At 35.6% G+C, this 23,799-nt stretch overlaps 4 protein-coding genes across 7 annotated transcripts; 1 reads left to right on the top strand and 3 right to left on the bottom strand.

Annotated features, from left to right (window-relative positions):
• Positions 1 to 1,340: 1,340 nt before the first annotated feature.
• On the top strand, positions 1,341 to 3,930 carry LOC115999841 (ALA-interacting subunit 5-like). Its single transcript, XM_031239772.1, has 8 exons — positions 1,341 to 1,575; positions 1,762 to 1,820; positions 2,299 to 2,373; positions 2,473 to 2,607; positions 2,735 to 2,805; positions 2,909 to 3,206; positions 3,294 to 3,583; positions 3,701 to 3,930. Exons 1-8 carry the CDS (start codon positions 1,518 to 1,520, stop codon positions 3,753 to 3,755), a joined length of 1,041 nt encoding a protein of 346 aa, XP_031095632.1. The 5' UTR covers positions 1,341 to 1,517; the 3' UTR covers positions 3,756 to 3,930.
• Positions 3,931 to 4,032: 102 nt separating this feature from the next.
• Positions 4,033 to 9,476, bottom strand: LOC115999839 (PH, RCC1 and FYVE domains-containing protein 1-like). 4 transcript variants are annotated; one of them, XM_031239768.1, is made up of 9 exons: positions 9,262 to 9,476; positions 8,815 to 8,901; positions 8,387 to 8,476; positions 8,204 to 8,278; positions 7,936 to 8,130; positions 5,671 to 7,737; positions 5,219 to 5,365; positions 4,726 to 5,141; positions 4,033 to 4,323 (listed from the first exon to the last, which is right to left on the bottom strand). In XM_031239768.1, the coding sequence occupies exons 1-9, from the start codon at positions 9,310 to 9,312 to the stop codon at positions 4,221 to 4,223; spliced, it is 3,231 nt and encodes a 1,076-aa protein (XP_031095628.1). In that variant the 5' UTR covers positions 9,313 to 9,476; the 3' UTR covers positions 4,033 to 4,220. The 4 variants fall into 4 exon arrangements, with proteins under 4 accessions (XP_031095628.1, XP_031095630.1, XP_031095629.1 ...); XM_031239770.1 differs by having other exon boundaries at positions 8,382 to 8,448; positions 9,262 to 9,303; XM_031239769.1 differs by having other exon boundaries at positions 8,387 to 8,448; positions 9,262 to 9,303.
• Positions 9,477 to 16,516: 7,040 nt separating this feature from the next.
• On the bottom strand, positions 16,517 to 21,370 carry LOC115998241 (glutathione S-transferase U25-like). Its single transcript, XM_031237741.1, has 3 exons — positions 21,266 to 21,370; positions 18,171 to 18,485; positions 16,517 to 17,344 (listed from the first exon to the last, which is right to left on the bottom strand). The coding sequence occupies exons 2-3, from the start codon at positions 18,441 to 18,443 to the stop codon at positions 17,000 to 17,002; spliced, it is 618 nt and encodes a 205-aa protein (XP_031093601.1). The 5' UTR covers positions 18,444 to 18,485; positions 21,266 to 21,370; the 3' UTR covers positions 16,517 to 16,999.
• On the bottom strand, positions 20,877 to 23,241 carry LOC115998240 (expansin-A13-like). The gene is made up of 2 exons (XM_031237740.1): positions 22,632 to 23,241; positions 20,877 to 21,555 (listed from the first exon to the last, which is right to left on the bottom strand). The coding sequence occupies exons 1-2, from the start codon at positions 23,111 to 23,113 to the stop codon at positions 21,246 to 21,248; spliced, it is 792 nt and encodes a 263-aa protein (XP_031093600.1). The 5' UTR covers positions 23,114 to 23,241; the 3' UTR covers positions 20,877 to 21,245.
• Positions 23,242 to 23,799: the final 558 nt, after the last annotated feature.

The raw sequence follows: 23,799 nt of genomic DNA, 5'->3' as shown, positions 1-23,799 counted from the left end.
TTTTTTTTTTTCTAATTATTTCAATCAAAACAACATCGCTTTGAGCTAAATACTCTAAATTGTTCAAACTCTAAATGTTTTTAAGTTAATATTTAATATTTTAGTATTAACTATTAAAGTATTAAATAGTTTATAATTATCAAGTTTTAAACAAATTTAAACAAGTTTAAAAAAAATACACGAGGCGCTAGCGTCCGAGGAACACCTAGCGATTTTTCAACCATGACTACATGTGTAGGATATTGCCCAATATGTAATTCTATTTATGAAATGAAGCTATATATGAATAACATGGTTCAATTCTATGTCAGAGAAGTTGAACATTAGACTTTCATCCGTCACACACGAGGTCATTTACAAAGCTCTACAAAGTAGCGCATTCCACTTTTTAAATAATCACATATATAAATAAAATATCATATAAGAATAAGCACGTAACTTAATGGTTATAAAAACAGTAGCTTGACTTTTTCAGAGCTTGATACTAACATTTTCTTTTCCATAAGATCAGCTTTCACTTAACAACGTTAAAATATCTAATTTCATTATGAACATAAAACACACAATTGAATATTTGTACAACTCGGACTATCCAATCATTAACTATCAAAAATACTTATACAATTATACAAACCTAAAACGAAACAAAACAAATAAGTTATAAGGTCAGATGTTGCTGAATGAAGTCCGAACATTTAATTATATAATTTTATATTCCTTAATCATATGGTATGTATTTTGAAACTCCAAACTGTACAAGTGACATACTAATGTTGAAGGATGTATTTACATCATTCATCAATAAAAGAATGAGATATACAACAAAATAATACAGAATATATACTATTTCATAAACTTGACAAATTGAGAATATTTCGAAGATAATTACATTAAATGTAATCATCAATAACCATTAATTTAAAGCACGTGACAAGAATGAGTAATGTATGTAATATTTATTTTCTTTAATAGAAACATTGCATTAATGACCACAAATACAAAAGAAAATTAAGAAATGATTAAAATGCAGTGAATTTTGATTTTAAAAAATTCAAACTTTTGTTGTTTTTTTGATGTTTTCTTTTTTTAACTTTAAAAGTGTATTTTACAACCTAACACAAATTTTAACAGTGTCGAATGCACAATCATATGAGTGGATTAAATTTTGAGCGACGAGAAACCCACAATCAATGTCTGAGAGTGTCAATTATGCCGTAATTTTGAGTGGATTAAATTTTAATTATAATAAAAATATTTTATTTTATTTTTAAAAAATTATTAATTTTGTTAGGCTATCAAAGACAGTTATGAATCATCCAGCTTCCAAAATGCTTTGCCTTGGTTTTTACGAATAACTTCCTATCGAAATCTCAGAGGACCCGTTTCTATTCCCAGCCTGCATTCCTGTTTCTCTGCCTAGAATTCTCAGAGAACAAAAACAATACTCACATTGTTCATTAATACATACATAGATCACACACACACACACACACACATATACATATACATTCACAATAATGAGCTCTGGGGATGGGGCCTCTCAATCATCTTCGAAGAAATCCAAGAAACCACAATGTACATTTCTGACATGTTTTATTATTATTATTATTATTTTTTTTTTTTTTTTTGGTGTTTTTAACCTTTTACTTTTATGCAATTCTTAATCTTTTCATGGTGGGTAATTCTTGATTCCATTTTTATGCCATGGCAATGTCTTTTTTATTGATGATTTTGCTGTGTTTGTGCTATTCTGTGATTCAGATTCTAGGTTTACACAGCAAGAACTTCCTGCTTGCAAGCCAATTTTAACACCAGCATGGGTATGATTCTGACAAAGTTTATGACTGAAAGATGTTATTTTTCTATTTTTCATTTCTGTCTCTCTATATATATTGATATTGATTAATTAAAATGTGGTCGCGCCTTCCCATACGGTCGGTGCGGTTTACACCACTAGCTTTAAACAAAATAAACCAGGAAAATGCAACACAATGAAAATGCACAAAAACACTCCCATAACTCCTCTGCCTCTAATTCCAAACTCTGTGTGGTATATATTTGCATACCTAGTGGTTTGTTTTTTGGTGATGCGTACCTAATGATGCATATTTGTGTTGTGCATTTCCTAACATTGAGTGGTTTATTTTGTTAACACTAGTGGTGTAAACCGCACCGACCGTACGAGAAGGCGCGACCACACTTGGACTCTATTCTATATAGGAAAATGACTCATTTCTCGCAGCTTTTGTTCATGTTTTGTACCAAACTTGTTGAAATTGTCTTCATTTCCATTGTCAGGTCATTGCAACCTTTATATCTATTGGCTTTGTTTTTGTGCCTATTGGCCTCGTGGCGTTGTCTGCATCACAGAGAGTAATATGCTTATAAATCGGTTTTCAAGATAGTGTTTTGTGAAGTATGGTTTCTTGACTAACATTGCCAACCTGCTGCTTTGGATTGGTATGGTTGCAGGTGGTGGAAATCGTGGACCGTTACGATGACCTGTGCATTCCTTCGAGTAAGGCGGATGAGAGCGATTCGAATCTTGAAAGGGCTGCGTTTGTACAGAGTGATAAAACGAATAAGACCTGTATCAGGACCTTGACAGTTAGTCCAATTCCCTAGTAATGAATTGTTCTATGCGTGTTAGATTGGCCTTTGCGTTATCGTTTTGCTTGTTGTTGTCTCCCTGTCGTGTCCTGATTTGCATGTTTGATTGCTTGGCTCTTACTAGGTCCCGAAGAAAATGCAGAGCCCGGTTTTTATCTATTATGAGCTCGAAAACTTCTACCAGAATCATCGCAGGTGGGTTGCAGTATGTTAAAATGATCTCTCGTGTTAAGTATGTCAAAAAAACACTGCAGAGAGAGATTTGCTTAACGTTTTTTATACACTCGTGTAATTGCAGATATGTAAAAAGCAGAAGTGACAAGCAATTGCGCAGCCCAGATGCTGAGGCCGACACAAAGACTTGTGCTCCCGAAGACCTGAATAATAATAAGCCGATTGTTCCTTGTGGCCTTGTGGCATGGAGTTTGTTCAATGACTCGTATGGGTTTAAGATTAGCAACAAAGATGTACCTGTGAATAGAAAGGATATTGCGTGGACCAGTGACAAAACGCACAAATTTGGCGCTGATGTCTATCCGAAGAATTTTCAGCAAGGCGGCCTAATTGGAGGTGGAAAACTGAACGAAAGCTTACCTGTCAGTGAACACTCTTCCTTTATATGACTCGATAAATTGTATATTGTGAACTAAGACTGAATTATCTTTCCCCGTTTGCTTTCATAGTTGAGTGAGCAAGAGGACCTTCTTGTTTGGATGCGAACAGCAGCATTACCGAATTTTAGAAAGCTCTATGGGAGGATAGAAAGCGATCTTGAAGCGAACCAGGAGATTACTGTTGTAATACAAAACAACTATAACACATATACTTTCGGGGGCAAAAAGAAGTTAGTTATTTCAACTGCAACGTGGATTGGCGGAAAAAATGATTTCCTTGGCGTAGCATACCTCACCATTGGCGGGATTTGCTTATTCTTGGCGATAAGTTTCATACTTTTGTATGTCATCAAACCAAGGTAAGATTCTGCAACCATCTTCCGTTCTCTATGCACGAATACTTGCTTACTGTGTGTCTATATATATAACTGTATATATCATGATCTCGTGTCTACCTGTTGGTGCATTGCATGCAGATCGTTTGGTGACCCCGCCTTTTTATCATGGAACCGCAATCCGGACATGATTTGAGATTTCTCCATATTTGGTAAAGACGGGTATACCTTGATGTTCTAATGCCACTCTCTCTGATAGTTTTCCTTCATTTGGTCTTTGCTCTAACTTTTTCACGAAGAGTTTAATCTGTTGTTCCAGTCTTTACACTAGTGTATATACTTTACACTCTGCAATAAAACTTCATATGTCGTTTTAATTGTCAATAATTCGATAAAGTTTCATAACGTGTTGGCGCTTTCTCCATGGTTTATTATCACCCGAATATCATTGACATCATAGTACATAACCGAGCTATGAAGTAACAAGAATTGGCATATAATATATGGATCAGTAACAAGAATTTACAGGGTTTCTCTCGCCTTCTGTGGTAAATATGATATGATGATCACCAATCAGCCGTTCGTGCAAATGCATAACTCAGGTAGTCTAAACTTACAATGAGATAAAGTCGATTAATTTTAATGCTTTACCGTATCAATCTTAGCTGATATCTGAATTTATATCAATGTTGTATCTCTGGCACACAAACATCTGGTTCTCGCTCCACCATTTTTCTGCTTCTTTCTCGGTGAATCTCTTCCTACTGCAAAATGCAGCCGGGAAGAGCATTAGAGGCATGAACAACACAGAAGTTAATAATCTGACTTGTTATCTAGTCATAACACAGTTTTCCCGTTTCAGAAAGTAACATAAAGGTGGGGAGTTTGAGTAGAGAATGTGAGAGTCAAGTTGGAGAAAGTGTGTTCTTTGTCCATGTATAATGCCAGAAGTAGGAAATCCGCTTAGTAGTTGCTATGAAAGTAAAGAGAGGATTTCTGAATATGCTTTCTTATACTGTCATATAGAAAAGAAAATACAAAGCCCTATAAATAGGTACTAGACAAGTTTTCATATTCCTACCTACTTAAATTCCTAAGATTGCCTAATCTATAGAGATTCCATATATTAAATATATATTCCATAACAGTAGTGATAGGAAATTTACCTGAAACGAACTCGCTTGAGATTCTTTCGCCCACCAGGCAAAGTTTTGAGTGTAATGTAGACACCAGGTTGAAACTGTTCCACCCATTCAAGCCCTGAAGCAACCGATCCTGCTTGTCCCGAGTCTCCTTCCACCGGGCATGATTCCTCTGCTGATCGCGACTGGCCATGGCTGTCCTTTTTACGCAAGAATCTTGAAGTACTGGAGAATACAATGGGAGAACTACACAGACTGTCAGTTTTCCGTTCTTCTGGTTGCAAAACTTCTATAGGCGTGCAAGTAGCAAGAAGAAGATTTGATTGCTCGGGATTCATATCTGTGTTTCCTGTATATGGAGAAGTAATCTGAGGCGAACTTTCACTAGATTGATCTTTAGTTCCTGTCCCAGCAGAAACATCTTCCGACATAGCTTGAAGCTGCAACATACAGAAGGTACATCAAAGACTGCTACCTAATTTAGCATTAACACATTCTAATCCCCCGAAAAAATTACCCTTGATGTCAAAACTCTTATATCTTCCTTTGCTGCTTCACAGTTGGCTTCTTGCTCTATTGCTAGCGACCAAATCTCCTTGATTTTCTGTTTACGTTCTTGAATTTTCTCTTTTCTTGAATGGCATAGCTTCTTAAGGCCCTCAACCTATATAAAAAAGCAATGAATAATGAAGAAAACGAACAACACTTTTCCATTTCACTTCACTAGCTTAAATCATTTTGTTAACTATGGTAATATTTATAGAATCTGTTCACTGAAAATTGACAAATGTATCTATGAAAGTAATAAATGGAAGAATTTAGAAGATCCTGTGCTGCCTTATACTTGAGATTACTTGTGTGAATGTAGTTATGCAGTATAAATTGGTCTTGAGTGTAATAATCTCATTCTACACAGATATGATTATGATTATGATTTTCAGTAATGTCGAGAATAGGAGATGAGATTACCTGAGCTCTTAGCTTCTGAACCTCTTCGAGAAGCAACTTATCTGATTCTGAGAAGTCTTGCTGCACTGAAGCAGAGCATGGAATAACTTTTGGTTCCTTCGGGTACTGCAACAAACGAACCGGGGAAATGGAAGTGAATTGGTCCCTCGCTGAGGAAGTCTGAAATTCGGTGTGTTCTCTTAAATGTCTCTTAAAACTTTCGGGACAAGGAACCTGCCCCCATCTTGGCAAACTGTCCACAGAAGAGGTCAGATCTAAGCACTGTTTTATTTCCACTTGGTTGTTCAAGGTCTTCCCATCATAGGAGAAATCACTCATGTTAGAACATTTTCTTCTGGATGTCACTCGAGCTGTCGTGGACTGTGCTTGTTCCCGTTCTTCCTTCTCCACCAGAGCCTTTGTCGTGATGAAAAATGGCCGTGGGGTACACGTTTCAAGCTCGGGCGGTCTGCCTACCTGAGCTGTTGTCCTCTGAAGCTGGCTGAAACAGGTATCACACACTCGAAAAGGTTTGTTTTTATTGGGCGCAAGAGATGCATTCGGGCTTTTTTTGCTGCAACAGATTCGACAGAACAAGAGACCACAGTTATAACAGTTATGCTTCTTCCTCGTAATCCCGAAAGCCATACTGCATCCTCTGCAAGAAGCTTGATCAGTACTAGATACAGACTTGTGCAGACAAATTGCTGCTGTAGAACTCGGCCCACACGTGATATGCTCAACCTGTCTGTCTCGTAGACCATCGACTAAGGTTGGAGAATTTCGATCTTTCGTGTCACCTAACCCTAACTGTCCATTTGCCCCTCTTCCCCATGTGTAAACATTTCCATTTGTTGTCAGGACAGCAACATGGTAAGATCCTGCACAGATCTCTCTAGCAAACTCGTCTTTAAGTTTCCCTTGCACTACGGTTATTGGTTTATCCTCGGCTTGTGGGTTACCTAGTTGCCCATACACTGCACTTCCCATTGTATAAACTTTTCCAATGATAGATAGCCCTACAGTTAGAGTTCTCCCACAGGACACTTGAATGAAATCTTGCCCCACTAGTTTTGTGACACATGTGGGTAAAAGCTTCTTGTCTTGATCAGAATGGCCTAGTTTACCTTTATCACCATCTCCCCAGGTAAACAACTTCCCACCGGGATTGTTGAGTTTATAACGATCCACCATGATATCAACAATTGCAGCAGTATGCCACGGTCCACAGGCGACAGACTTCACCCATAAGTCCTTAAGAGATTCGACGTGTTTAGGGTGAGGAAGGCTTTTGGTGTTGCCATGACCGAGGGCGCCAAAATTTCCTTCGCCATAGGTAAATAGTTCCCCGGATGTCGAGATGATTGCTGTGTGCCATTCCCCACAGGCAACAGATGAAACGGGCACACCATCTAATGAACCAGACACTCTCTGTGGCAGCCAATGGCTTCTTCTCTTCCAGTCTTCACTGAAAGAACTGTCACCCCAAGTGTAGAGCTCGCCAGAAGGTGTCACAGCGTACGTTTGGTATTCACCACAAGCGACAGACTTCACGCTAACCCCACTAAGGGTCTCCACGAGTTTCGGGTGGGAGACATCCATGTCAACTTTATGCCCGAGCCTTCCTTTCTTCCCTTCACCCCAGCAAAACACCTCGCCCTGTTTGGTGACTAACGAGGCGTGGTTCCTACCAAGGGATAACGTTTGGACATCGAGCATGACAGTTGAGTCGAGGACTTTGGGTAACGAGGAATCTAGCTTTTCTCCCCCTCCCCCCAAGAACCCTCCTATTCCTTCTCCCCAAACATAAACATCTCTCAGGACATGTCCTGTTTGCGCGGGCTCATTAACAGATGCTGCATACACAGCAAGTATATCAGACTGGATTTCGTCCTGAAAAAAATCTGCTGCTCTCTGGTTTATATCATCCGCTTCAGAATATGGAGAACTTGGGTTTATCCCATCCGGGGCACTTTGCATATCTGATACACTTATTTTCGAAAAGATGCTGTCAGAAGAACAAGACAAGCCATCAGAATAGCCCCTCCCTGAAAATGACTGATCAGGACTTCTCGCTAAGCTGCGAACCTTCAATAAATTTTCGCATATCCTCAGGACATTAAACAGGATCAAGAAGCATGTTTAAATCAAACAGGATCTCATTTCGTGGAAAAAATATATATATATATATATATATATATATATATATATATATATATATATATATATATACACGTTCCTCAGAAACTAGACTATAAGAAAACGAGGAAACAAACAGCTAATTACCTGATTTGATCTGGCCATCTCCTCAGGAAGGCCTAGAATCTGTCTCCTCCGTATATAGCTAGCCGGACTATTAATGCAACTTTGAGCTCCTCTTCGGTGTTTCCCAGTGCCCAACAACCTATTCTGGCGACTCCTCGATATTACAGCTCTCAAGCCTAGAAACCAAGACTCGGCCTGCATTTTGTCCTTGCATATCTGTGTACATAAACACGCATAAATATACGTATGCAGAACAGAAAATGAGCGTGGGACTGGTTGAACATTTTACCAGATCAAAGTATTGCTCGCCATTCGCGTAGACCAGTGAAATGCACTGACTTTCTCTTTCAGGCTGAAGTTGTTTCTGAAGATTAACATTTATTAAATATATAAGATTCAAATTTGTTTGAGCTGCAGACTTGTTTATAGTGGCTCTTGTAGATAAAGAAGCAGGGAAGATTCAATACTTAACAGTTTGTTGGCCATGAATTATATTGGTGACAGAACTCAACCTCAGATGTTTTTCCTTTTCACCTGAGTACCAAATCAAAAATTTCTCATCCTGAAACCCAGCAGTGCATTTATGTCAAAGATGAATTTCTAAGATGACAATACATCAAAAACTTCATTCAATCAACAATAAACAATAGAGCAATCTACACAAAATGTGTGTATTATATAAATCCCGCCTTTGTGACCTGAGTTGACAAACGACCACAAAGAGGTAAACCAGCTCAGATTACTCGTAACTGACTGGCTCAAACTAATAATGCCAATAGACCACTCCAGTTAGGAGTCGAGGCAAATAGACCCTCCAGTTGGAGGTCGATCTTGTAAATAAACTGACTAACTTGATTGGGGTTGCCCCGCCAATAAAGAGTCATCCTTGAAATCCTTTACCTGGGATAACCTGAAAGGACAGAACTTGGGCTTCCCCATCCTGCTATACTTCAAAAGATGAGCACCCTTTTTTAATGCAACAATTGCCTGCACCCAAAATGATAAAACCATACATAGTTTAAGGTTGATGATGCTTACAGTTACAGGTAGACAACCTATACAGAAATCAAATATTAATAACAGCCCACAAGAATCAAAACACCAGAATACTAAAGACAGTGCCTCACTCATTTGTAACCAAAAACTTAAAAGCAAGAACACCCCTGATTTCTTCTCATCAACATTCTTACAAACACTAAGAATGCTTTACTCACACAAATTTCTCACGTAGGATTCATGACCAAACATGCCATCTTTTCACCCAGTATTTGTCAAAAAAAAGTTGAGGAAACGATAAATTTAAAAAAAAAAAAAAAAAAAAAAAAACATTATGTAAAACCAAGAGACCTGTTCAACTGCCCTGTCAGAAGCTCCAGGAGCCAAGAGCTGTTCACCCATTTTTCCAGAGGATCAGAGCTTCTGTTTCCCAGCAAGGGGAACCTTAAAATAAGCAAAATATCGAGATTGCCTCGAACGGAGAGCCGCTGGCTGAAAGACAAAGAAAGAAAAGAGAGAAGAATTTCAATTTCAAGGCGTCAGAATGAATTGATTGATACATTCAACTTTTCTTACACGACACTGTTGAGCTCATATATATATATATATATATATATATATATATATATATATATATTGCGCAGCAATGGAGGGAGAGAAGTGAGACATTGCTCCATGAGGATGACGATGAAGTGAACAGTGTGAAGTGATTCATAGCACGTGTGTTGATAAAGCGTCATTTCACCACCGGAATGATATGCATTTCACCTGCTTTATTTCTCCATATCCAATCACAATTAAGCCATGATTATCACTCGCCATTGCAGCTGTTAAAGAACCTATAAAGTATTGAATATTTTATCTTCATCATTGCTAATCACTCGATGATTTTTAATCAAAACCAAGTACACACATTGATATTCTATATAGTGTTTACAAGTACTAAATTTTTATTTTTTATTTTATTTATCCCTCATGCACATACATATGTACTATGGTCTATGTAGTATATCTATAGATATACAAAAGGGGAGAAATTACGATTGGAATTCTGTAATTACAATGATACATTTACAAGTGCATAATAGTGTATCTATGGATAATTAATTATACATATACAAAATGTACTATTATAGACCATGAGTGCATTTATAGTTGGTTATCCATGAATGCATTGTCAAGCATTTATAAATGTTTAGTGTATTTACATAAATGTCATTCTAATTTTTCTTTAAATTTCAACACTTGATCAGTTTAAATGAACGGATGAGATTAATTCGCACATTCTAGTAAAGTATTAGTTCTTTTATAATGTCAATGATCTTATGATTTAGTGGCACAAATCGACCCTCCTATATAGAGGTTATGAATTTGAGTTCCCTGTGAAAATAGGTATTGATTTATGATCTTTCGGGTATGATTTGTGGATAACGTTTTCCATACTTGAAAAGCTTCAAAGTTAGGTTTACAAGGTAGGAAAATAAGAAAAAGAAGTCAGCTATGTTCCAGTACTTTGCCAACCGCTGTACAAACGTAGGCCCCTAGAAAAGTCGCACAATATATTTTGTAGGGCCCTCCCCCCTTACCTTGATTCCTTTTTATACTTTGAACCATTTACTTCCATCAATTTTAGTCAAATTAAAATTTATTTTTTATTTTTTACTTAAAGTGAAATTTGATTTGATTAAAAATTCTTATTATTTAACTTTGTAAAATTTATACTAAATCAAAAGTAGATATAAGGTATTCCATCTATACTTTGAATAATAATTTCCTTAACATAAAAATCACAATTATTAAAATACGTTCTCATAACTCTCAAACTACAAGTTTAAATTTCTAATAATATTAATTGTTTCATATCAACAAATATTATTTATTAAGAAGATCCAATATAATAGTTTTCAAGACTTTCCCTAGTTGGAGTATGTAGTTGCTAACTCATTGCTTTTGATGTATAAATAAAATGTAATTGATCAAATTTGATTAATAATTTCTTTTATTTATTTTTTACCTGACGGGAGAAACTCGTAGTCAATATTTAATAATATATACTAGGTAATCATGATCATGTGTAACAGGCTAACATCTCACAAACCACACAAAAGAGACAAATTGCACTAGAAAAACTTTAATCAACGAGTTTGACTAAGAAGATGTTGGCAAAAATCAAACTCATGACATTCTGATATGAAAATCATGCTCCATTCGCTCAGTCACCCATTTCGGGGCAATTTGATTAATAACTTTTTAAGTATATTTTTACTGCTAATTCTAACATTTTAAAGCAAATTCCTCCATGCAATTCTTAGTACCAAACTTTTTCTTGCTCTGCATAAAATAAATAAATAAATAAAGCAGAGTAGGCAAATGAAACTGCTGTCACATGACAACTTTACAGTGTATTCTATGTCAAAAATTTCGGCATTGTGATTTTCTAAAGTATTAATATCTCTTTAGGTGTGGCTCATAATTACTCTCACTTTTAAAATTTTGTTCACGAATCAAACAATCAATTAGCATTTCTTTAATTTCATGAAATATGTATCTATAAAAAGAAAAATGCATAATTACAGCAAAAAGAAAAAAATATTGAGATATAAGTTTATAATTAAAACTAGTTTTATTCTTCTTTTTAATAAAAAAAAGACACTTTCAGTCGCTAATTTATAAAAACAAAAATAACACTTTCATCCTTTAATTATGTTACATTGTTACAATTTTTCATCATGCAATTGTCGTCAAAGTGACTTTTTCATCTATCAATTATCTATAAAGTGATTTTTTTAAACTCATTAATCCTAAGAAACCCCAATGACCAAAAAGCGCACTTCGCAACAATTGATAAATGAAAAAGTTTACTTACAAATTAAATAATTGAGGTATACCTCAATTGGTAACTACTCAAAATAAATTCATAAGTTTTGCTTTCCTAATAATCACAGAGTCCATAGTTCAAATTTTGACATTATTATGAGTATTAATCTATGACATTCGAGAGCATGTTAATTATAATTGAAATACATCTTGAAATTTATTTTTTCTCAATCTTCAAGACATGAATAATGATGATTGTTTTTAAAATTTAGAGTTGAAACTCATATATACAATTTGAAGACGAAAATTACCATGATCCATTTAATAAAATATGAGTAGTATGTTTGGGAAGAAATATGAGTAGTATAATTTATTGGCACAAACCTTTATGCACACAATTCTTGGAGAGTTGAATTAATTGTTGGCCACTATACCCATTACCCAATGTTAGGTCAATGCATATACAACGATTAATTGCATTGCTTAGTATTAAATTAGGGTTAGGATTTCCTTTATACTTTTTTAATTTGGAATTTAATTTCAACGTTGCATGTGCAACCCACAACCACTATTTTAAAGAATAAATACAAAAGGATACAAACATTTCATAGACTTATTTAATATAAAGTGTCCTTAATCTAGAAAACAAACACACATATATATAGTGTGGGTTATTGTACTTAAACATTAATATAATCCTCCAATATAATGTCCACATGCATTTCTTTACACATCACATAAACAGAAAGGCAAGTTTTGACAGTAACAATTTCAAGACTTCTGTACTAGCTAGCAAGTCATTGCATGTGAAACTAAATCATGATTTGATGCCATTGAGGCTATACATACAATACAAAGATAGTAATATGCAATGTTTCTGGTGGGGCCCAAATCCCCATTTGCTAGCTAATCATACTTGATCAAGTAATTATTGAAGTGTTCAAGAAGATAACAATGAGGTGAGGTACCTAGCTAGCTAATTGAATTGGCCTGGTAGCTTAGGTCCACACTATATATACATGGTTCATGGAATTTATATATGATGATCATGAGTATACTCTTCAAAGTTCAAAGGAGTACTAATCTAAGCAGGACATCCTCCAACTAAGTTTGTCTTTGCTAACTATAAAATTTTAATTTGACTTCCCGTAAGAAGTGTCTATTGATCTTATTGGTTTGAACCGATCAAGTATGGACAATTTAAGCTGATTTATATTACCTCTTTGTGGTCATTTGCTGACTAAGTTCGCAATGTAGGTTTCACCCAAAATAACGCGTCTATGGGCTATATTAATTTGAACTGATCAACTATGAACCGTCTAAACTGATTTACCTCATGATTATTTATCGATTAAGGTCACAATGCATGTTTCATCTAAAATAATGCATCTTTAAGTAAGTGATTTTAAATTTTAAAGTAATCTTCAATGCACCTTCAAGTATGTGCGACAATACATGAGTGTGTCGGGCTTGGCTAGGCCCAAGAAGAATTGTGGGCAATCCTATCTCTCTTATAGTAGAATGGGTAAGGGTAATGGAGGTCCATACATTCATGTTTCCCCACACAACATATCTCAATGAGTACGTATATGTAAGCATCACTTCTGATGTTGACAGTTGACACCACATATATGCATTCCTCTAGGCTTCAATTGAGCGGTAGTTGTGATTGTGGTTGTATAGTAGTGCCTGGCCGTTATAGTTAAGGATTAAACTTTGTCGGGAACATTTCTATGTGTGGGGTATTATAATTTAATTGTTTTGTAATAATTTAGTCCTTTTTCAGTTAAAAAAAAAATAAAAATTAGTCCTTTTTCATTTAATTGTTGGACTAATCGTTTATTACATTTAATGGTGTGTATTGATCAGAAGCGTAACTAAATGTCTAAATAGTCAATTTATTTAATTTATACACACTTGTAGGGTTTGTAATGTTTGTGTGGCCCAAAATTCTTGCCTTGCATTCACATTATATTAATTAGGATAAGATGCACAAAGCTACAAGGTTGCCCCTTATGCCACCATTGTCTGCAGTTATGTCCGAACCACCAGCTGCTACCACAGCTGGAAAAACGCAATTTTCCGTCTACTTGGATGGCGGTGAATTATCGTTAGAGTAAGATAATCAATGATTTTTTGTTAATTTTTACTTTTTACACATGTAGATGAGAGAGAAAAGAGAAACGTTGAGGTTTTAGTATGTGTTAATTGTGGGTTTGTTGCAACCTTAGCTTTGGTAATTTTTTTTGAAATTAATAATAATAATAAAAGTCACACATGAGTACATCACATAGCGTGAAAACTCTGACATTCTTATTTTACTGATTGGAGAATTTCTTCAGTTTTCAGGAAAACTAGAGAATTAGAGAAGTTTAAAAAAAAAAAAAAAAAGAGAATTAGAGAATGAAACTTGAAATTAAACTTGTGGTAATTTTATAATGTTAGTCCGAAAAATTAAATTTGAAAAATGAGTGTCAATAAACAGATTTTCTAAACAGAAAATAGAGAAGGAAAACTTGAAAAACTAGAAACAAAAACACATATAACAATTTCTTGAATTAAACATGCCCTTACTATTGTAATTGCTCTTAGTTAATGTTGATTTTCTGTGTCTATTGATGTGAGTATGTACAGTAAATGTCTGGCACTCTGGAAAGTATTGGCGTGGGCTCGTCTATGGATTAATATGAGTGTGGCTCCTACGGGTGATGGAGATGTTCGAATTTTTTAAATATTAATACTAATGTAATATCATAAATTATGATTGACATATCATACGTAACGAGTGAAAATAGAAAAAGATATGACATGACGAGTACACATACACAACACTATCCAATTGGACATATACACCCAAACCAAATTCCAAATCCAAATAGGCAATGACAAAAGGATCAGCTAAGCTAAACTTTTTTTGATTCATGAAAGCAACTCTTTTCATAGATGAAATCAACTGTGTTCTTAGCAACTGTATATATGGAAACCAAGTGTGTGTATGTGAGTGTATGTATATATATATATATATATATATATATATATATATATATATATATAAACTTGGTTCAATTTTATAATTATTAAAAATGTTTAAGAGGGGTTCATTTTATAATTATTATATTACAAATTTAAAAGTTTAGTAATGGTAAAATCCTAACGTTTGATTTCTCAAGATGCATGAAGGGTTTAGATGTGTCCATACTTTTTACAAGGGGAAGCCTTCAAATGAGAACATGGCTTTCGATCTTGTAGATGATTGATCTCAGCTGCCCATTATGGTTCATATCATCAATGAGATCAGAACCCATGCACAACCCATGAAGAGATCATCAACTGTGACACTTTTGTGCATAATGAGTACGTCAAACCCAAACTCAAACTAAACCTCCGATGTTCGTAATAGAAATCAAACTTGGTGTGGTCCTAATTGTACACTTATATATGGTCACAAAATTAAAAACTCAATTCAAACTCAAATGCCCAATGTATGACGTAAGAATCAAACTTCTACCCTCAGTTTTCTTTTTATCAGGCTAGTGTAGTAAACTCAATTCAATTCTCTTTTGTTAAGCGGATAGTGTAGCCCATGTCATAGCTAGTTAGGGAAGCACGTTTTATGTGTACAGAGTGGTATATATAGTATGCCAATTCGCCTTTGTTTTTTCAATTTGTATTGGCTTATGATTATGATGAATGAACTTTTCATTGATTTTGGTGTTAAAAAAAAAGAATAAAAAAGTGAGACCTTTTATCGACTAACTAATACTACGAGCAATTTAACCTCTTTTGAGCGAGGTCTATTTTGAGGAAGGTATTATGTCATGTCCACGTGCTCTTGGAGACATGCCATACAACGTTGCGTTTCCTGGCCTTGTGGACAGTGGGAAGCAGACATGGCAGAAATGTTTCCTCGGCCCAACCATTCATATGCATTATTATTGTAATAATAATAAAGTGTATTGTCAAGATAACGTATTACATACATTCATCCATGCATAAGCGACCATTTATACAGCTTGGATAAACTAGTCATCCACAAACTAACAACCATTTATACAGCTTGGCCGTGAGGCATCTCGTGACCGCTCAAATAGGTACTCCACAATAATTTATTATTACTTGAAACACAATGTGGGTATTTAATATGAAGATGCTGACTCAAATCTACATATAGTGGTTGATGCCAATGAAGCATATTATATTATTATTTGCTTATAATAACAGGCAAAGATTTTCACATCAATGGTCACTATACCTCGGCCTGACAATATTGTGGAGGGGTGAATTATCATAATTCAACAACCTATTAGGTGAGAGTACTCGTGCCTAGCTAATGTGGCCTAAAAGGAGTCATCACTATAAGAGGACCGATAAAACTCCCACACTGCAGCTAGGACTCTGATACCAACCGTTATGGTTGCTAAGCCTCGATCCTGCCTCATTGCAACAAATCATATAGTTAACTTTATTTTGGATTGACCAATTAACTTAATTGTGTCCTTGTAACGCATGAACTCTTTATTGACTCGTACGTGATGGGTAGACAAAATATTCGACCTACTCCAGGTGGTCAAGCCCATGCGTGGAGAAGAGTCCAGTCCCAAAGGTGAAGTCGAGGACCACACACAATGGAGCAAATTGAGGGTATGGTCAACCTTAAAGTCGGCTAGGTGAGCTAGCTCATGCAATGGGCACGAGGAGTATACCTGGAATCAAACACAACTGTTGGGAGTGCCTATGATTCGCATAAGAACATCTAGTTCGTTGTCAAGACATGGTTGGAAGCCTCTTATATAAATAGTTGATTTGCAATATAATCTTTATAACCAATACTTATTCTTGTACTAAGAAAGCAATTAATATTATTTTACAAGATCCTCCTTGTGTCTTTTCAAGTATTCCCCTCAATCTTTTCATCACGTACATACATGAAAAGAGATCAGAACAAAGGGAAAGGAGATGATATCCTCGTACATCTAACAATAAAAGACAACCACACCAAGTCCAAACAACAAAACATGCAACTCACAAAACAACAAACAACAACTAGCAACAACCCATTATTAATTATTTGTGAAATCAAATTCATATTGAAAGCTAGCAAAACCCTTTGCTAGCTTTCACGGTATCCGATATCTCCACCAGACCCACCATTCAGACTTATTCGAACTTTATCAATCTCCCTCGTATTTATTATCTTTTCCCTATTCAATCAAACCAATCATTCAGACTTATTCGAACTCTATCAATCCCCCTCGTATTTATTATCTGTTTTCTATTCAATCCCCAGCATTTTCCTGAGCTTGATAACGAACTCGTGGACCTTTTCTGGGTCAGGAAGGGCCTTGGCAACACTCTCCCTGTCCTGGCATCTCTTCATCCAAGCAGCAAATTTTGGGCACTCTTCCTCCACCTTAAACCCTCCGAGTTTCTCGTAGGTTAGGAACCAGGATGTCAGGGGGATGGCGATGATATCCACGAACCCAAACGTGTCGCCGCCATAGTAATCCTTGTCCCCCAGAGCTCCCTCCAACTTCTTTATGACCTCAATGAATTCATTCTTGGCAGCCTCTATCTCTTCCCCTTTGCCTCCCCATATTGCAGCACCAGCATCATATACCTGCATTATATTATTCATTCATGTAATATATAATTAATTAATTAATTAAAATATTAGGCTATACTAAAATGGTCATATAAGTTAATGACTAAGGATGAGTTTATTAATTAATTAAAGAAACTCTCCTCTCTTTTTCTACTCGAGAAATAAAAATATAAAAATATGTTTACTTGTAATTGAAGAACTAGATAGTGAAAATTTGAAGAACTGAAAATTTTGAGAAATGAAAATTGGAGATCTATTTAAAGTAAATGTAGTCTAACTATGACAATATTATTATAACAATCATGAAACTAAAATTATATTGAATAGTCACTGTAAAGTAAAAGTTTCTTTTGCACATAAATTACTTTAGTAAGAGTTTAAGAGGCATATTATTTGATTTAAAAGAAAGTCTGTAACCGCTACTCGAATGATGTGCGTTTTAGGTGAAGCCGGCATTGTGACACTAGCCAACAAAGGGTTTGAGTGAAACCAACCTAAGTTTCGTTGTTCATAACTGATCGGCTTAAACCAAGAAAGCCAATAAACAACTCTCACCGGGAGTCAAACTATATATTAATATAGGTCGCCTACTCTTTGATTTACAAGAAAGTCGACAGCTACTATCAAGATGTGTGTTCTGGGTGAAGCATGCCTCATAGCTTTAATAGGCAAAAAAATCACAATGAGATAAACCAGCCTAGGTTATCATAGCTCACCGGCCCAAACCAAAAAATCAATAAACATTTCCCACATAGAGTCGAATTAGAAATAGACATGTTCTATTCAATAGTTGCACATATAAATTTATGTCTCAACGCATAATAAAAACAAAAAACATCACCTTTTTATCAACGAAGTCGGCCCAGAACCGAGCCCGGGCCCGGCCATAGGCACAAGAAGGGAGCAAAGAAGGGGAGGAGGGCCAAGCCTCATCAATGTAGTAAACAATGTTGGTGGACTCAACAATGGGGTTCCCATTGTGCAACAACACAGGGACTTTTTGGTAAATAGGGTTGGATTTCAAGAGAAGCTCACTCTTCCCATGAGGCAAGTTTTCCTCCTTCACCTCATAACCCACAACGCCTTTCTCTTCAAACGCAATCTTCACCCTCATGCAAAATGGGCTCGCCCATAAGTCCAACAAGACAACCTCGTCCTGCTTCGAAGACATTCTTAGTGTTTTATTTTTTGATGCCTTTAAGAATGTTTTTGATTGGTGTGTTTTGGTTAATTAGGATTGTTGGCGTTTATATAGAGAGGGTTTTTGGGACACAATGTTAAGTCAATAAATAATGCAAATGTTGTTAATTCCGTCATGAGTTACGTCAAATGTATGTATTGAAATTGGTTACGTTGTTGGCAGAAGGATTAAACATATAAAACCTAGCCGGCCGGCGGGTTACACGATAAACTAAAGCAAAGGTTATGTTCATCGTATTGTTAATATCCAATTTAATTTTCGATTATAGTGATTTTTATTGATTTAGTCATAAATGAGTTTTTGTACTTAATTACGTCTTTGACTTGGGTGGTTTTATTTAATTGAGTCCTCTGTTAAGATGAATTGGTAACTTCACCTCTATTAATACTCAATTTAGTCTTCGATTATTGTAATTTTATCCAAGTTAGTCTTCGAATATAGTGGTTTCACCCACTATAATGATTTTTTTTTTCAATTTAGTCATTGAATTGGTTCTAACAACTGAGGACTCAATTGGGTAAAACCATCAAAGTCGATGACCTAATTAAGCACAAAAAAGAAAAGTTATTTAGACTAAATTGAAAAGACTCATATAGTTGAGGACTAAATTGTGTATTAACTCATGTATATATATACACTTGCAACCCATGGAGAGGTAAATGGGTTAAAGAATTTTTTTTTTATGTAATGTGCATTGGTCTTAGTCATTGGAATACTTTGTGGGCTATTCAACATTATTGTCGCACTGCGTCGTTGCATACGTAATAACATGGTGACTTTACTAGGTTGGTAAGATATCAATAAACTGTAATAACAAGAAAATAAAAATAATCGCGGCAATCTCATGCCAAATTAGTCGAATTATTAGTTTAGTAACCACAAGATTCTAAATTCAACTATCAGTAAAAGTGATCTATTAGTCTTCTTGGTTTGAGACGATCAACTATAGACAACCTAGGTTGATTTACTTTCTTGTGATCCTTTGCTAACTAGGGTCATAATGCGGGATTTACCCAGTGCACATCCTCAGATAATTGCTATGAGATTCTTTCATCATTCAAAAAAATATAAATATAATATAAAACTTGAAAGAGATAGTAAAGTTGGTGGAGCATGCTTTTTATACTAATAAGTCACGTGTTTGATATTTTTCCAACACTTTCTTAATCTAACTCGTCAAACAAGATATTCTACATGCTATAACACAAAATGTTATAAATTCAATTTTTGCTAACATTTCTTGATGAGGTAAAGGCTTGATTTTTTTTTCTTTTATTTTGATGCGGAATAAACACCCTTAGTTGGGCCAATGGTTTCATCATTTGTCCAAAACTTAAAAACTGCACCATGAGCGGCTCAATAATCCCCATCACACATGCTTGTTATGTCAGCCCACTTAATATAAGCAAAATTTTCCGCGGACCATGAATACATGTACATTTTGCATTTTCTGTACTAAATATACATTATTTGATAGTATATAAAAAAAAATACACTTTCAGTATTCAAATAATGTAATTTCAGCACTCAAGTAATACATTTTTCATGAATACAAAGTGCATTTTTAATATATTAAAAATACATTATTTGTATACTAAATGTACATTGTTTAATAGTATATAAAATAATGTAATTTCAATATTCAAATAATATATATTTTTATAAATACAAAGTACATTTTTAATATACTAAAAATACATTATTTGTGTACTAAATCTACATTATTTGATAATATACAAAATAATGTAATTTATTACACAAATAATATACTTTTTATTTGTGGTTTACACAATTCCATGGACCATAGTCTACAAAATAATGATCCCATAATACAATTACCAGAACTATCGTCCTTCCTAGCTTCTTCCTTTGTCTCCATGTTCCATTGTGAATAAGGAAACAAAATCGAATCTTGACAATTGAGTGTGAGAATTTCACCCAATATAGTAGACTCTTTGTAACCTTTTAGGTACCCCGTACCAGACACTAGTCATTCTTTTTAATAATTTATAGAATTACTATAATCATCTTTCTATTATCTTGTTGGGCTAAGGTGTGAAGGGCAATATAGAGTTTCCTAGTTCAATGATTATGTTCCACAAACATTACATTTTTGTCCTCAGTGATAGTGATAGTATTGTCCATAGCAAAAGGCAAAATCCCTCGCCCAAGCTCCTCACACTCTAACCCAACCAGAATTGTGAAGGAATTAAATAATAGTAATTCAACACTTCTGTAGTTGGGAGTACCAAAATTTGGTGCCAACAATGATCCACCCCCACAAGCAAGTGAAACTCTCACATTGCGATTGTCAAGATTCAATTCTGCATCTTTAATTGCAATATGTGACACGAGAACCAACTGAGCTATCTATAAACACTATGCAGTTCGATTCAGTTGACAGAAGTTAAATCTGGTATTTCTGTAAACTGACCACCAGGGTTATAGATTACAATTTAATGACTGGAATCAGACTACACATTTGGCAAGATGTGTAGTCTGATTTTGAGATGAAAACCCAGAAATTTTGAGATCCCTTATCCAAAAGAACTGCAGCTATCACTAAGTGCAGTTTGGGATTTCTAATTACATTTGCCACACAAAAACAACCATAAGAACAATGGCTCATATCTAGCTTATAGGTTCTATAATGGTGGCAACCCTTTTCAGTATGAATGTCCAGGCAATGAAATTCATGGAGATTTTACTCAAGCTTCAAAGTTCAAACTGCTTACCTTCAAAAGTCTGTCCAAAATTCCAGTTCTTGGGAGCAACACTGTAAGAAGTGAGGGTGACTTTATCACTGGTAGCTATCTCGAACGAAAGAGGTTGGTTCTTCAAGTCAGCATTTATGTGCCAGATTTGGCCCCAATTCCTGCCCATTGGAAGCCATCCTGTTTTTGTGCCCTTAATTTTCACCGCAACTATGTCACCAGCACCAGCAACGTTGCTGATCAGCACCGACAGGGAGATTCCTGCACCGGTTATGGTGAACCGCACTCCTCCTTCCTTTCTGCACTTTATTCTGTTGGAAACCAGCCAAGAAGAAACGATTTACGCCCCAATCAAGAAGGCTAGATATGAACAAGAGAATATTAAAGCCCGCATATTGAAAGCTTTTGTTGCTGCTGCCATTTACTAATGGGAAAGGAGATGAAGATTTTAGGATTTTAGTTGCCATAGAAAAGAAAAGATTGGTGTTTCATATCACAAGCTTTAAGCAATGATGTGGGGTGACATTTTCCAGCTATGAGAACATGGTGTTTCATATAGGGTACTTTTTTTTTTTTGGTCAGACTACGAGGTGTCTTAAGCCTGTCCTAAATTTAAGAAGCACCTTTAAACTTGTACCATACTCAATAATCTCCGTTCGCACCGGGATGGTCCAATTAAGAGGTAAAGTACTTGTCATATTGAATGTAGGGATACCAAATGAGAGCTTGATTGATTCCCGAGAGAGTGTTACAGATAATGAGGTTACACTTAACTACCTATACAATAAGCTAAATACTAAGAGTCTACTCTTACTATTATATACCAAGTCTAATATTATTTACATGACTAACACTTTGATTTATAGAAAGTCCACAATCACTAACTAAAGTCAAAAGTGCGGGTGAAACCGCACTTTCTAAATTGGGATTTTAGTCGGCAAAGTATTACAATAAGATAAACTAGCCTAGTTTATGACCGGCTTAAACCCAAAAAATCCAATAATAGCATTAGGTGAAGCCTTTACATTATGACTCTAAAGTATCACAAAAAGACAAATCAACTTAATTTGTCTATAATTTACTCAAACTAAAAAAATCAATAAAAGATTCCATATGGAGTCAATTTAAAATCTTATTACTAAAATTTTATGATTACCAAATAAACTGTTCTCCCAACCTGAAATTTTATAATTAGCAAAAACAATTTGATGAATTTAAAATCTTATGATTACCAAAGAGTTATACTAACTTTCCAACTTCTAAACATCATTAAATTGATATGATCCAAAATAAGTAAAATTGAAGAATTGATTGAAATTCTGGAATTTCATGTACTTGAAGGATTAAACAATGCGAGATTGATGTTTGTGCGGATGGGAATACGAACCTGCGGTACTGAATCGGCATATTCGAAGCTTTCCAAATGGCAATCTTCTCAAACGCCTCAATAGGCAGCACAAAATGAGCGTTGGGGGGATTGCAATGGCCGCCGCCGTCTGGTTCGAAGCCGTAGTTGGGAGCGCAAAAATTGGTAGCGGTAACAATAATGGAAGTTCCAGGGATGCACCAGCGGAGATCCTCGACGCACCTGACCTCAAAGCACGCGCCGCAGATCTGGCCCCTCTCGAACAGCACGGTGCTCAGCCCCGCCGTCGCCTTGCCGTAGCCGCTCCTCTCCAGATCGCCGAACCCGCACGCGCCGCCCACCGCATCGCGGGGATCCGCCGGCGCGTAGTAGGTCGCCCGCGCTGGCCGCCACTCGGATTGCGCGGGCGCGGAGGAGGATGGCCAGTGGTAGTGTGAATGAGCTAACGGCGTTATATAACAGAGGAGTATCACGGCGAGAACACGTAGTATAGTTGCCGGCATGTTATTGGAGCTCTTCTGGCTTCTGCCGGAGTCGGCGCCGACGCTGTTACAGCGGAAAATGCAAGCAAGGTGGTGTGCTTCTATAGATTTTTTCCCTTTGTTTAATTTTCCGGTTTCGAAATCGGCGGTGTGGGGTATACTTCCACTGTCGGTGCTGCGTGCTTACGGCTATATTTTAGTTTTGATCTCTAAAAGGAATATGTTTAATTTTAAAAAAAATAATAAAAAGAATATGTTTAATTTAATTAAAAGAATCTTACCTCATATAGCATGTAACAACTCTTTTATATCGGAGGTCATGAGGTAACTCTGAACAAATATTACATTGTAATAAAGTTAATAATACAAAAACAATAATGGTGTTATGGTGACAATGTAATCTGTTGAAGAATTTACTTAAGTTTTCTCTTAAATGACTAGCAACTAGATTAAGTCTTTTTCTTCTTGGGTTTGATCCTAGTTCCTCACAAAACAAGACTAATCATGTTCGTATCGAGTATGATTTCAAGAGTGGCAAAAACACTCCTTCATGAATTTTAAGGCAAAACTCAAACTCAAAACATTTAGATAAATTGAAAGAGACACGCGTAATCTTATCGACATTTCATGACCATGGTCCATGGGTTATGGGTATAAGCTAGTAACGGAGTTTTTTTTTTTTTTTTTTTTTTTTTTTTTTTTTTTTT

Source organism: Ipomoea triloba, chromosome 12 (assembly GCF_003576645.1).
Source record: "Ipomoea triloba cultivar NCNSP0323 chromosome 12, ASM357664v1".
Lineage (NCBI taxonomy): Eukaryota > Viridiplantae > Streptophyta > Magnoliopsida > Solanales > Convolvulaceae > Ipomoea > Ipomoea triloba.
The sequence above is the reverse complement of the archived record's forward strand: the minus strand, read 5'-3'. Positions and strand labels throughout refer to the sequence as shown.